This window comes from Prionailurus viverrinus, chromosome A3 (genome assembly GCF_022837055.1).
Source record: "Prionailurus viverrinus isolate Anna chromosome A3, UM_Priviv_1.0, whole genome shotgun sequence".
Lineage (NCBI taxonomy): Eukaryota > Metazoa > Chordata > Mammalia > Carnivora > Felidae > Prionailurus > Prionailurus viverrinus.
Window position 1 is genome coordinate 105231164 of NC_062563.1, and position 13494 is coordinate 105244657.

General features: G+C 43.9%; 1 protein-coding gene across 2 annotated transcripts in view; it reads right to left on the minus strand.

The window, feature by feature from the left end:
- Positions 1-8629: 8629 nt before the first annotated feature.
- The window catches only part of MRPS5 (mitochondrial ribosomal protein S5), a 29484-nt gene continuing 24619 nt past the window's right edge, over positions 8630-13494 (minus strand). For both annotated transcript variants that reach the window (XM_047853092.1, XM_047853091.1), the window contains 2 exons: positions 12055-12191; positions 8630-9002 (listed from right to left, as the gene is read on the minus strand). In XM_047853092.1, coding sequence (XP_047709048.1) covers positions 8778-9002; positions 12055-12191 — 362 coding nt within the window. In that variant the 3' untranslated portion in view covers positions 8630-8777. The remainder of the gene's footprint in view (positions 9003-12054; positions 12192-13494) is intronic.

Genomic DNA, 13494 nt, shown 5'->3' on the forward strand with positions numbered 1-13494 from the left:
ACAGCTATGGGGTCTCCTCTGAAGACTGCTGTGATCCCAGCATCAGCAAAGGGTCTGAGAGAGGTTAAATGCCCCTTTTAAAAGACAGAGGCATCCCAAGGGGGTTCCTGAGAGCCACAGAGAACGTGACTCATGGGCTTGTAAGTTTGCCTTCTAAGAATGCCCTTGACCATGCTGATGGCAATCCCCACTATCCTTGTTGTATTCCCTGGCATCTCCCCAAGAGACTTCTCCCAGGCCTGCCCTCAGGAGGCAGAGAAAGCATTTGCTGGGTCTCTGTCCTGGGCCCCAAGATGACATAGTTTTGGTTTTTTTTTTAAGTTTATTTATTTATTTTCTTGAGAGAGACCAAGAGAGCACCAGCAGGGGAGGGGCACAGAGAGAGAGGGAGAAGCCTAAGCAGGCCCCACACTGTCAGTGCAGAGCCCGACCCGGGGCTCAAATCTACGAAACTGAGATTGTGACCTGAGCCAAAATCAAGAGTCTGACGCTTAACTGACCGAACCACCAGCTTTGGTGAGTTGAATCCCCATGGAAGTAGGGCCCACGCTTCACGTGTAAGATGCAAATCTTATCCTGATTTTTTAGTTATATCTGCAAATGTTCTGAAAAAAGAGAATCCCCCAGGGCGCCTGGTTGGCTCCGTCTGTTAAGCGCGCGACTTCGGCTTAGGTCATGATCTCACGGTTCGTGAGTTCGAGCCCTGCGTCAGGCTGTCGGCTGTCAGTGCAGAACCCGCTTCCGATCCTCTGTCCCTCTCTCTCTGCCCCTCCTCTGCTTGCGTTCTCTCTCAGAAATAAATAAACATTTAAAAATAGACAGAGAGGGAGACAAAGAGAGAGAGAGAATCTCCCAGTTTATGTTTACTAGACATGAATTGAATTGATTTCCAGGGATATGATGAGACAAAAAAAAAAAAAAAAAAATGCGGCCCTGCTGTGTGGGCACGGACACCCAGGAGGAAGGGGGCAGCTTTCTTTTCAAGGAATCACCATTGCCAAAGATGAACCTTAGGCTAAGGGCTATAGTCCCCAGATCCCTTGTGCTTCCTGCAGCTGCCCCCCAACCCTGACTTACACTTTGGCCTTGTGAGCCTTAGTCTGAATGCAGGGATCTGCAGCTGAAAGAAATCTGAATATCCTCATGAGAGGTAGAGCAGCAAATGTGACTCTTTCAAGAGAGTATTTATAGCATAAAGCTGAAAGCTTAACTTGAATCTTGTTGCTAGTAGGTATACCCCCCATCCCCTAGGGATCTCACCTCTAGCATTGCAGATTGGAATGATGTATCTATGTGGTAAGCAAGCATTTCTAAATACAAAATATTTCCTTGAGAGGACAGAGATGGGTTGCTACGAGAATCATCCATTTCTACATTGTTGGAGGCGCTCATTCAATTAACAGAACGTGGACTACTTGGAGGAGTTCTCTCTGCCCCCTGGTGGTTGTAAGTATAACTTTTTAATAGTTTCAGTGAGGTGTGAATAACGTAACCGCATACGTTTTAAACTTACCAAAACTTTGGTAACTTTGGACATACGGACACGAAACCACTACGAAATCATCACCGCTACCAAACTAACAATCATATCTATTACCCCCGAAACTTTCCTTATGTCCCTTTGTCACCCTTCCCTCCCACACCTCCCTACCCTCTCTTATTATTGTTGGTTTGCACTTACAGAATAGAAATTACCCAAACTGAACAACAGAGAGTAAGCAGACTAGAAAAAAATTAACAGAGCCTCAGAGAGATGTAGGACTATAACCAAAGATCTAACATTTGTGTCATCAGTGTCTCAGTAGGATGTGGGTGAAGTTGAAAAAAATATTCAAAAAAATAATAATAATAATACAACCCACAGAACGGGAGACACTTTTTTTTTCTTTTTTTTTTTTTAATTTTTTTTTTAACGTTTATTTTTGAGACAGAGAGAGACAGAGCATGAACGGGGGAGGGTCAGAGAGAGGGAGACACAGAATCTGAAACAGGCTCCGGGCTCTGAGCTGTCAGCACAGAGCCAGACGCGGGGCTCGAACTCACGGACCGTGAGAGCATGACCTGAGCCGAAGTCGGCCGCTTAACAGACTGAGCCACCCAGGCGCCCCATGGGAGACACTTTTTGCAAGTCATATATCTGATGGGGGATAGATCTATAAAGAACTACTACACTCAATAAAATCACAAATAACCCAATTTTTTTTTTTGAGAGAGAGAGAGAGAGAGCACACGAGCGAGAGAGAGCACACGAGCGAGAGAGAAAGGAGGAGAGAGAGTGCAAGTGATTGGGGAAGGGGCGGAGGGAGAGAGAGAATCTTAAGCAGGCTCCACACCAGCTCAGAGCCTTACACAGGGCTCAATCTCACAACCATGAGATCATGACCTGAGCTGAGATCATGACCTGAGATCATGAGATCATGACCTGGGATCAAGAGTTGGGCACTCAACCAACAGAGCCACCCAAGCGCCCCAACCCAATTTTTCAAATGCCCAAAAGAAATGAGTAGACATTTCTCCAAAGAATGTAAACAAATGGCCAATAAGCTCATGAAAAGCCATTCAACATCATGAACCACTAGGGAAATGCAAATCAAAACCACAATGAGACACCGTTTCATACCTACTAAGGTAACTACCACCAAAAGACGGAAAAAAATATTGACGACGATGAAGAAAAACCCTCATACATCACTGGTGGGAACGTAAAATGGTGCGGCCACTGTGGAAGACAGTTTAGCAGTTCCACAAAGAGTGAAGCATAGAATTATGGCATGACCCAGCAACTCCACTCCTAGGTATATACCCCAAAGAAAACATTGGTCTACACGAAAACTTGTACAAAAATGTCCATAGCAGGGGGGCCTGGCTGGCCTCAGATGGAACAGCACGCGACTCTTGATCTCTGGGTTATAAGTTTGAGTCCCACGTTGGGTGCAGAGATCACTTAAAAATAAAGTCTTTTTAAAAATGTGCATAGCAGCATTATTCAAAAGAGCTACTACATGAATCTTGACAACGTTATGCTAATTCAAAAACCCCCATCACGAAAGACCACAAATTCGTGAGTCCACCTATGTGAAATGTCCAGGATTGGCAAATCCATAGAGAGTAGACTGTTGGATGCCACAGGCCTGAAAGAGCGGGTAATGAGAAGGTACTGCGAATGGGTATAGAGTATCTCATTGGGGTGATAAAAGTTCTCAAATTGATTGTGGTAATAGTTGCACAACTCTGTGAGTAAACTAAAATCTGCTAAATTGTTAGTAGGCATTTTTTTTCTTTTTCAATTTTTTATTTGCATTCTGATCAGTTAGCATATAATATTGGTCTCAGGAGTAGAATTGAGTGATTCATCACTGACATAAAATGCCCAGGGTTCATCACAACAAACCCTCCTTAATGCCCATTGCTCATTTAGCCCATCCCACACCTCCCTCCCTCCATCAACCCTCAGTTTGTCCCCTATCATTGTGAGTTTCTTATGGTTTGTTTCCCTCTCTCTTTTTCCCCCCCTTCCCAGAGGTTCATCGATTTTGTTTCTTAAATTCCACAGGTGAGTGATATTATATGGTATTTGTCTTTCTCTGACTGACTCCACTTAGCATAATACTCTCTAGTTCCATCGACTTCATTGCAAATGCCAAATTTTCATTCTTTTTGATGGCCAAATAATATTCCACTGAATATATACATATATACATATATATACATATATATATACATATATATATATATATACATATATATCCTCTTTATCCATTCATCAGACGATGGGACATTTAGGCTCTTTCCATAATTTGGCTATTGTTGATAATGCTGCTAAGAACATCGGGTGCGTGAACCCCTTCGAATCAGTATTTTTGTACTCTTTGGGTAAATACCTAGTAGTGCGACTGCTGGGTTGTAGAGAAAATTTAATACACAAATTATGGGAGAAAATTTTCCAAGCTTGGCAAAAAGACAGGTAAACCTACAGACTCAAGGTGAGCAAACCCCAAATAAAATAAACTGAAAGAAATCTATACCAAGACACATCATAATCGGACTTCAGAAAATTAAAGACAAAGAAAAGTTCTTAAAAGCTCAGAGAGAAAACAGTACCTTGTCTATAAGGGAAAGCAATTCAAATCACAGCACATTGTCATCAGAAACCACGGAGGCCAGCAGGAAGTGGCACATTTGTCAAATGCTGAAAGTCAGTAACTGTCAGCCTGAGTCCGACACCTGGTTCCTGGATCTACCCCGAAAGCATCAGCAGAGCTATCGTTGTCTTCACTGTATTATTAACTTCGCTCCACATTCTGTCTTGTTCTCTACCTAATTAACTTTGCCCTTTCCTCTCCTACTCCCTGTTTACCCACTGATTGTAGAAACCTAATGGGGACGGGATGGCAACATTTGTCTTGATGTATCTGATCTTACCAGGTCCCAATAGCCCCTCATCGTGGGAAGGCTCACCTCCGCATTGTTTCAAGTCCCCTCCCTCAAGGTTTCAAGAAACCCCTAACCCTCCTCTCCTGTGTATGTAAGCTGCCCCTGGCTCAGCAGGGCAAGGCAGCTTTGGAAATGATCCCCTGCCTTCTTGTCGGGCTGCCTTCGGATCATAAAGCTTTCTTTGCTTCAAAACCAGTGTCTCAGACATTGGCTCACTGTGCGTTGGGGTGCACAGACAAGTTTGGGTTTGGTTAACAAGCCTGGAATTCTCTATCTGGTGAAACTACTCTTTAGGAATGAAAGAAAAATAAAGACATTCTCACTGGGGCACCTGAGTGGCTCAGTTGGTTGAGCGTCCGACTTCGGCTCAGGTCATGATCTCACTGTTTGTGGGCTCGAGCCCCGCATCAGGCTCTGTGCTGACTGCTTGCTCAGAGCCTGGAGCCTGCTTCAGATTCTGTGTCTCCTTCTCTGCCTCCCCCCTGCTCACGCTTTGTCTATGTTTCTCAAAAATAAATAAATGTAGGGGCGCCTGGGTGGCGCAGTCGGTTAAGCGTCCGACTTCAGCTCAGGTCACGATCTCGCAGTCCGTGAGTTCGAGCCCCGCGTCAGGCTCTGGGCTGATGGCTCAGAGCCTGGAGCCTGTTTCCGATTCTGTGTGTCCCTCTCTCTCTGCCCCTCCCCCATTCATGCTCTGTCTCTCTCTGTCCCAAAAATAAATAAACGTTGAAAAAAAAAATTTTTAATAATAATAAATAAATAAATGTAAAAAAAAAAAGACATTCTCACTGAAGGAAAACTAAGAGAATTTGTTAAAGGAAGTTCTTGAAGCAGGAAGGAAATGTGTGAGATGATTGATTGATTAATTGTAGAAAGCAGGTAGATATAGAGTAGAAAATAGAAAAAACAAAAAACAAAAAATCCATATTGCTCTCTGCTCCCAGTTCCTGGCACAGAGATCCTAAAACCATTGTAATAGCTTAAGTGATAAGCAGTATCTTTTGTGCTAATAATTGGTCTTTGACGCCCGTTGCTGACAGTTCCCAAATCCCTTGGAATTACCTAGGTGACGGTAGGGGCACCTGGGCGGCTCAGTCGGTTAAGTGTCTGACTTCAGCTCAGGTCATGATCTCTTGGTTTGTGAGTTCGAGCCCCGCGTCAGGCTCTGTGGTGACAGCTCAGCTCAGACCCTGGAACCTGCTTTGGATTCTATGTCTCCCCAGCTCTTGGCCCCTCCCGTGCTTGTGCTTTTTGTCTCTCTCTGCTTCTCAATAATAAATAAATATTTTAAAACAGTTTGTTTTTTTTTTAAAGTGTCTTTTATTCTAATGAGGTGACTCTTGGTGGGCTCCTGCATGGGGCCTGGCCACCAAAAAGACCAAGTCACGATTAGAAGCTTGGGATTTTCAGTCCCACCTTTCATTCTCCAAAGAGGGGAGAGGGGCCGGAAATGGAGTTCATGATCCATCATCCCTATGTGATAGAGATGCCATAAAAATCCCAAAAGTACAGGTTTCTGGGAGCTTCTGGGTTGGTGAACACATGGAGGTGCTAAGAATGACACGCCCCTTCCCACGTTTCGTGCCCAGGCATTTCTTCCATCTGCACATTATCTGGATCTTTTATCATATGCTTTTTTTTTTTTAATTTACACCCAAGTTAGTTAGCATATAGTGCAATGATTTCAGGAGTAGAATCCAGTGATTCATCCCCTACATATAACACCCAGAGCTCATCCCATCAAGTGTCCTCCCTAATGCCCCTTGCCCGTTTAGCCCATCCCCCCACCCCCCACCCCTCCAGCAACCCTCAGTTTGCCCCCTATATTTAAAGGTCTCTTATGTTTTGTTCCCGTCCCTATTTTTCTATTATTTTTGCTTCCCTTCCCTTATGTTCATCTGTTTTGCACCTTAAATTCCGTGAGTGAAGTCGTATGATAATTGTCAGTCTCTAATTTCCTTTAGCATAATACACTCTAGTTCCATCCGTGTTGTTACCTGGCAAGATTTCATTTTTTAAAAAAATTTTTAATGTTTATTTATTTTTGAAAGAATGAGAGAGAGAGAGAGAGAGAGAGAGAGAGAGAGACAGAGCGTGAGCATGGGAGGGGCAGAGAGAGAGGGAGACACAGAATCCGAAGCAGGCTCCCGGCTCTGAGCCGTCAGCACAGAGCCCGATGTGGGGCTCAAACTCACAAACTGTGAGATCATGACCTGAGCTGAAGTCGGACATTTAACCGACTGAGCCACCCAGGTGCCCCAAGATTTCATTCTTTTTGAAGGCCAAGTAATCCTCCATTGTATATATATACCACATCTTCTTTGTCCATTCATCCATCGATAGACATTTGGGCTCTTTCCATACTTTGGCTATTGTCGATAGCGCTGCTATAAACATTTGGGGTGCACGTGCCCCTTCGAAACAGCACACCTGTATCCTTTAGATAAATACCTAGTAGTGCAATTGCTGGGTCATAGGGTAGTTCTATTTTTAACTTTTTGTGGAACCTCCACACCGTTTTCCAGAGTGGCTGCACCAGTTATCATATCCTTTTACAATAAACTGGTAAACAGTAAGGAAACTTTTCCTGAGTTCTGTGAGCTGCTCGAGCAAATTAATCACTCAGTGACAGTATCGTAGGAACTTGATTTATAGCTGATCACTCAGAAACACAGGTGACAACCCGACTTGCAACTGGCATCTAAAGTAGGGTGAGGGCAGCCTTGTGGGCCTGAGCCCCTAACCTGTGAGCTCTGACCCCATCTTCAGGTAAAGCGTATCGGGATCGTGTTAAATTGCAGGACACCTGAATTGCCTGGGGAAGGAAAACCCCACGTCTGGCGTCAGAAGTGTTGTGACTATGGCAGTAAAGGGGATTCACAGGAGAACTGGGTGTTGCCCTCCTCAGAGTGTAACAGAAAGACTCTTGGAATTTCAGGAAAGAAGGAAAAAAAACAATCGAGGAGCGCCTGGGTGTGGCTCAATTGTTTAAGCGCCCAACTCTGGATTGCAGAGCGGGTTATGATCCCAGGGTCCTGGGGTAGAGTCCACCCTACCAAGGCTCCGTGCTGAGTGTTGAGCATGGAACCTGCTTGAGATTCTTTCCCTCCCTCCCTCTCTCTCTCTCTCTCTCTCCCCCCGCTTCCCCTGTTCATGCTTTCTCTGTGTCTAAAATAAAAAATAAAAAAAGAAGAAACAACTGAAAGAATAAAAATTTGGGAAGGGTCTCCTGGCTGGCTCAAGTCAATAGAGCATGTAACTCTTGATCTTGGGTTCATGAGCCGGAGCCCCACGTTGGGGACAGAGTTTATTTTAAACAAATAATAAAATTTTAAAACATGGGTATACAATAGGCTTTTTTTTTCTTCTTGAGTTTTCCATATTACGTTTGATGGTTAAAGCAGAAAATAGAATACTATGGTTCTAAACGTAGGTGGAGTAAATTTAAACACAATTACAGAAACAGGGGAAGGTAAGGTATTGAAAGGGAAGGGAAGGGATTTAAAGTTTCTACACTTGCAAGTGATTAAACGTCAACACGAGCAGACTGGTGAGGAGTGGCATTCGCACAGCGTAACACCGATACAGTGACTACTAAAACAGCCATACAAAAAGGTTTAAAAAGAGGATTTCTAGAGTCAAAAAGAACAGGGTTTGTCCATGTTCCTCTACTTTCTAGCTGTGTGACTCTAGTCAAGTACTTAACTGCTCTGTAAAATGAAGTTAATAACACTCATTTTGGACGAATCAAAGTTAATATATATTAGCTTTAATTATTATAGCAATTATTATTTGGCATATTATTTTTGCTTAGGTCAGGCTATAAGCCCTGTCTTCCTAGTCCATTTGCTTTTGCTAGTTTATTTTTTTTTTTTTAATTTTTTTTTTTAACATTTTTATTTATTTTTGAGACAGGGAGAGACAGAGCATGAACAGGGGAGGGGCAGAGAGAGAGGGAGACACAGAATCTGAAACAGGCTCCAGGCTCTGAGTGGTCAGCACAGAGCCCGACGCGGGGCTTGAACTCACGGACCGCAAGATCATGACCTAGGCCAAAGTGGGAAACTTAACCAACTGAGCCACCGAGGTACCCCTGCTTTTGCTAGTTTAAATGAATATTTAAAGCAGTCTTGAACTAAAATATGTACGCGCGGCTCCTCTCACAGTGACTGGTATATACCACGTGCTCAATAAATTAAAGTTGTAGTTCTTTATTATTTGTAAATAAAGAAGGTTGACCTTTCCTTTAAAAAGAAAGTGACGTTCCAAAATGTGAAGGGCTGAGTCTCTTCTCGGTGCCAGGCAGTACCAGACGTGGCAACCTTGCAAGGCCAGAGGGAAGCTCACGTAGCACCTCTCTTTAAATTTGACCACACCGAGCGCTTCATTCCCTGCGCCGCCCTCACTTCTTCCCAGTCCAGTCGGATGTCTGGAACGTCATCTTCCGGCTCCGGATCCTTTCTCAAGGCCCCCGTGGGAGAGGCCACCACGATGGGTAGAGGGCCACATTCCTCCCGGAATTCCACAACATGGAGACTCTTCTTATCAGCCAGTTGTTGGTGGGTTTCCTGGGCAAGACCAAATTGAGAACGCCAGGTTAGGTCTATGAGATACATCTGTAACTTGAAGATCGGGAACTTCCCACGTACCACTTGGGGGACTTACCATTTCAAAGTCGATTCCGGGTAATGTGTTTTGTGGCTACACCACAGTGATTTGGGGTGCATGGCATCATCTCCCCACTCCCAACTGGACTGGAGGAAGGGCCTTGGCCTCTGGTCTCTTGCCTTCCAAACCCTCCCAATTATGTGTCACGCTGTGCCCAAAACTGAACTTGAATCTCATCAAGCCCCTAGCTCTAGCTAATGTTTTACAGGACGTGCAGGGTGAGACCTGCACTGAGGACCACAGGTATTTAGTCAGCACCAGACTGGGAAGCTACAAGACAAACAACCCAGTTTCCTAAAAAATATAATATAATATAATATAATATAATATAATATAATATAATATAATATAATATAATATAAATAAAAACAAATACACACACACACACACACACACACACACACAAGGAAAAAAAAGAAGAGGGAAACCTACAGATTAGAAGTGATTTAAAAGACATGGCAAGAACTTACAATCTACAGACCTTTTCTGGAAAACAAATTATGTAACAAACTTCTTTTTAATATACAAATGGATACATTTCTATGAACACTACCTAGGTAACTCGAGATACTGTGGCAGTGTTACTTTTTAGGTATAATAGTACCAACGGGTACTTTTTAATCCTTATCTTTTAGAAATACATACTGAAATATTTACAAATGACATAAAGTGATGTCTGAGGCCTGGTTCAAAATGACTGGGCTGCATGGGGGTGGTACTGAGACACAAAGATTGGCCATGAGCTGTTCACTGCTGACATTGGGTAAGAGGGCCAAGGGGACTTATCATGGACAGTAGCCACAGAAGTCTGGAAAAAGGAAACACAGTTAGTTTATTGGTAGTACATTAAAATACCTGATATGCCAATCTCCTGTTTCCAGACTTTATGGCCATCTTGTACTATTCTCTCTAATCCTACAGAAGTTTGAAATTAGAAAAAAAGATGAGCTGCTTCATAAAAACAAAATAAATTGGTAGATCTTATAATCAATGGCATGTTGCTTAAATTGGTGACATTCTTTTTCTTTTTGAATAGCACATTAAATAATGCAACATTTTACAGTTGACAGCATCTTAGAAGAGATGATACCTGGTAATCATATCAGAAAATCCAAAGTACTAACTTAAAACAAAAATATTATATAAAAGAACAAATCTACTTGACCATAAATATGACCTATCTGAAACTAATACCGTAGCTACATCAAAAAATTAGACGTCTAAAACAGTTTGAATTTGAAAGTGCTTTTTATTTTTTAATTTTTTTTAATGTTTATTCATTTTTGAGAGAGAGAGAGAGACAGAACTCGAGCAGGAGAGGGGCAGAGAAAGAAGCAGACAGAGGATCGGAAGCAGGCTCCAGGCTCTGAGCTGTCAGCACAGAGCCCAACACAGGGCTCGAACACACAAAACCCAAGATCATGACCTGAGCTGAAGTCAGATACTTAACCGACTGAGCCACCCAGACCCTCCTAGAAGTGTTTTTGAAGCATATTTTAGACAGTAACAACACACACACACACACACACACACACACACACACACACCTGTTCAAAAAGGATCTCTTAACCTAAAACTTTTGTTTTCTCATTTTATTTATTTCAAAGAGAGAGTGACAGTGGGGAAAGAGGGGCAGAAGGAAGGAGGGAGAGGGAGAAGGAAAGGGGGAGGGGGAAGGAGAGAGAGGAGGGAGGGAGGGAGGAAGGGAGAGAGGGAGAGAGAGAGAGAGAGAGAGAGAATATCCCAAGCAGGCTCCATGCTCAGTGCAGAGCACAGGGCTTGATCCCACACCCTGGGATCATGACCTAAGCTGAAGTCAAGAGTTGGATGTTCAACTGACTGAACCACCCAGGCACCTCTAAAGCTTTTTCTTCTAATTAACTTTCCTATTTTAAACAGAGCATGTATAATTAGTCCAGGGACCACTTTACTTAAACCTAGCCATCAGACTTTCTTTTTTTTTTTCAATGTTCATTTATTTTTGAGAGAGAGACAGAGAGCGAACGGGGGAGGAGCAGAGAGAGAGGAAGACAAGAGAATCCGAAGCAGGTTCCAGGCTCTGAGCTGTCAGCACAGAGCCCGACATGGGGCTCAATTTCACGAGCCATGAGATCATGAATTGAGCCGACGTCAGACGCTTAACTGACTGAGCCACCTAGGCACCCCTGGCCATCACACTTTTAAGTGTCAGGAAGCCTGTCAAAGTCCTTAATAGCTCAGCAAGTGGAGTCTCTTGAACCTGGCTGTCTTTTCTGCTCATCCAGCTCTGCTAAGGTCTACCCTTAGCTAAGGACCCTTCCCCTCCGCTAAGGTCCATCCCTTCAAGAGCACACAATGCCTCGGAGCAGGTAAGAGGGCAACCTAGGAAGAGGGGCCTCTTCACTGGGGAGTAGAGTGATTGCAAGCCTAGCCCGGGCTGAGTGGGCAGGCTGGGTAGCGGCCCAGGGCTTTCAGCTCTGCAGAGAAAGAACTTGGCATATTAACATTCATGGTTCCTACTAACGCAGGTGTCTGTCTAAACGACCTACGCAGGTAACTTGAAAACCGCCTGTGCTTCTACTGAAGACAGCACTCTAGAGTGGAGAGGTTCCCTAGAGGCTTCACTCTAGTCCCAATTGAAAGAACTAAATTAGGAAACAGCCTTCCTCTTTTTACTTTACGTGTCTATATTGTTAGAGCTATAGAACAAGCATAAATTCTTTTCGTAAAAAAACACAGATTATAATTATTGGCTTTGAAAAATACTAAATTTTGAAACTTCAAAATACCCCTGAAGTATTTTTTAAGGGTAATTTTCATGAACTAATTCTCCAGTTGGATTAACTTTAAACTGATGCAGCCACAGGCAACAAAGAATGCCCAAGTCCCCTGGTGGCCCCAGGCCATCATGGCCTAAATGCAAATATGAAATACAAACTAGAACTTCTGTTTCAGAGCCTAGGGAAGGGTTACCTGGTGGGAGAGCCCACGGAAGAGGCCTCGTGTGAGGTTGAGCATGTTGACGGACCCAGAGACCTTGGCATACATGTCTTTAATGCCAATGAGCCGGCAGATGGTGATGATGGCCCGATGGCAGCGGAGGCCGTAGCCTAGAAAAGGAAAAACGCAGTCACCCTACTGGCCTTCACACAGCTCTGGGCTCTGGGCTTAGGAGGCCCTGATTCATATTATGGCTTCATTGCTTCCCTGGACAGCTTCCTTAATTTCCATAACGACACTGATTTAAATGAGATGTTATAAAGACTAAAAAAACAATATATATAAATTTCTTAAACATGTGGGCAAAAAAACAGGAATATTATAAAGATGAACAGAAATGTGTGAAAGTTCTAGGCCCCCCACGCCCATGTTGGCTAAGGGCAGAGGGACATGTCTATTCTCCCCCTCCTCAATTGCTTATTTGCACTGAGCAGAGATACCTATTTCCTCTTCCAGGAAGAACTCCTCTCTTGGCTTTGGTAATGCACCCTTTCCCCCACTCCCCACAAAACATAGCATCTTAATTGCTGTTTTCAGGCACTTAGTGGAACTTGTTTATCTGATGCTTCCCCTCACTAGAATGTGGGCTCTGTGAAGGCTAGGATATTGTTTGTTTCTACTGTATCCCCAGACCCTAAATCAATAGCCAGCAAATGCAGGCGGCAGTGAGAGAAAGACACCCCAAATTTAGACTCACATTTTGATTAGCCAGACATGAAACTTAGCACATGCCTCCCTGCTTTAAGGCAGAGGATCTACTCTAGATATTACATGTTACTGTCTTTCTAATTTCCAATTTTTTTTAATGTTTATTTTTGAGAGAGAGACAGACAGACGGAGCATGAGCAGGAGAGGGGTAGATAGAGAGGGACACAGAATCTGAAGCAGGCTCCAGGCTGAGCTGTCAGCACAGAGCCCTTTGCGGGGCTTGAACTCATGAACCACGAGATCATGACCTGAGCTGAAGTCGAATGCTCAACCGACTGAGCCACCCAGGCGCCCCTCTAATTTCCAATTTTCAATACTAATTCAATATATGTGTGTAAAAACTACATTTGGATACAAGCAACTAACGTTCCATCCCTTCTACTTGAAAGAGCCAATTAAAGTGGACCCCATAGCTATGGCAGATCACATAAGAACCGGGGACCTCAGAGGGTAGCTAAGACAGGCAACAACGGGGTGGTCTGTTCTTCCGTGCGCAGAGTTATACACATAGAACATGCGTCCACGTGTGAACAAATGTATGCACGCGTAGATGTGTATAGATGCACACACACCTGCAGACTGGTGCCCATGCAAGGCAGATCCTTGGAAGGGCCTAGAAGGCAGACTCTAACCTGCTACCGCTCACTGAATGATCCTAGGCCAGAACCTCCCTTGCCCTCCACACCTACGTGGCAGAGCTGATGG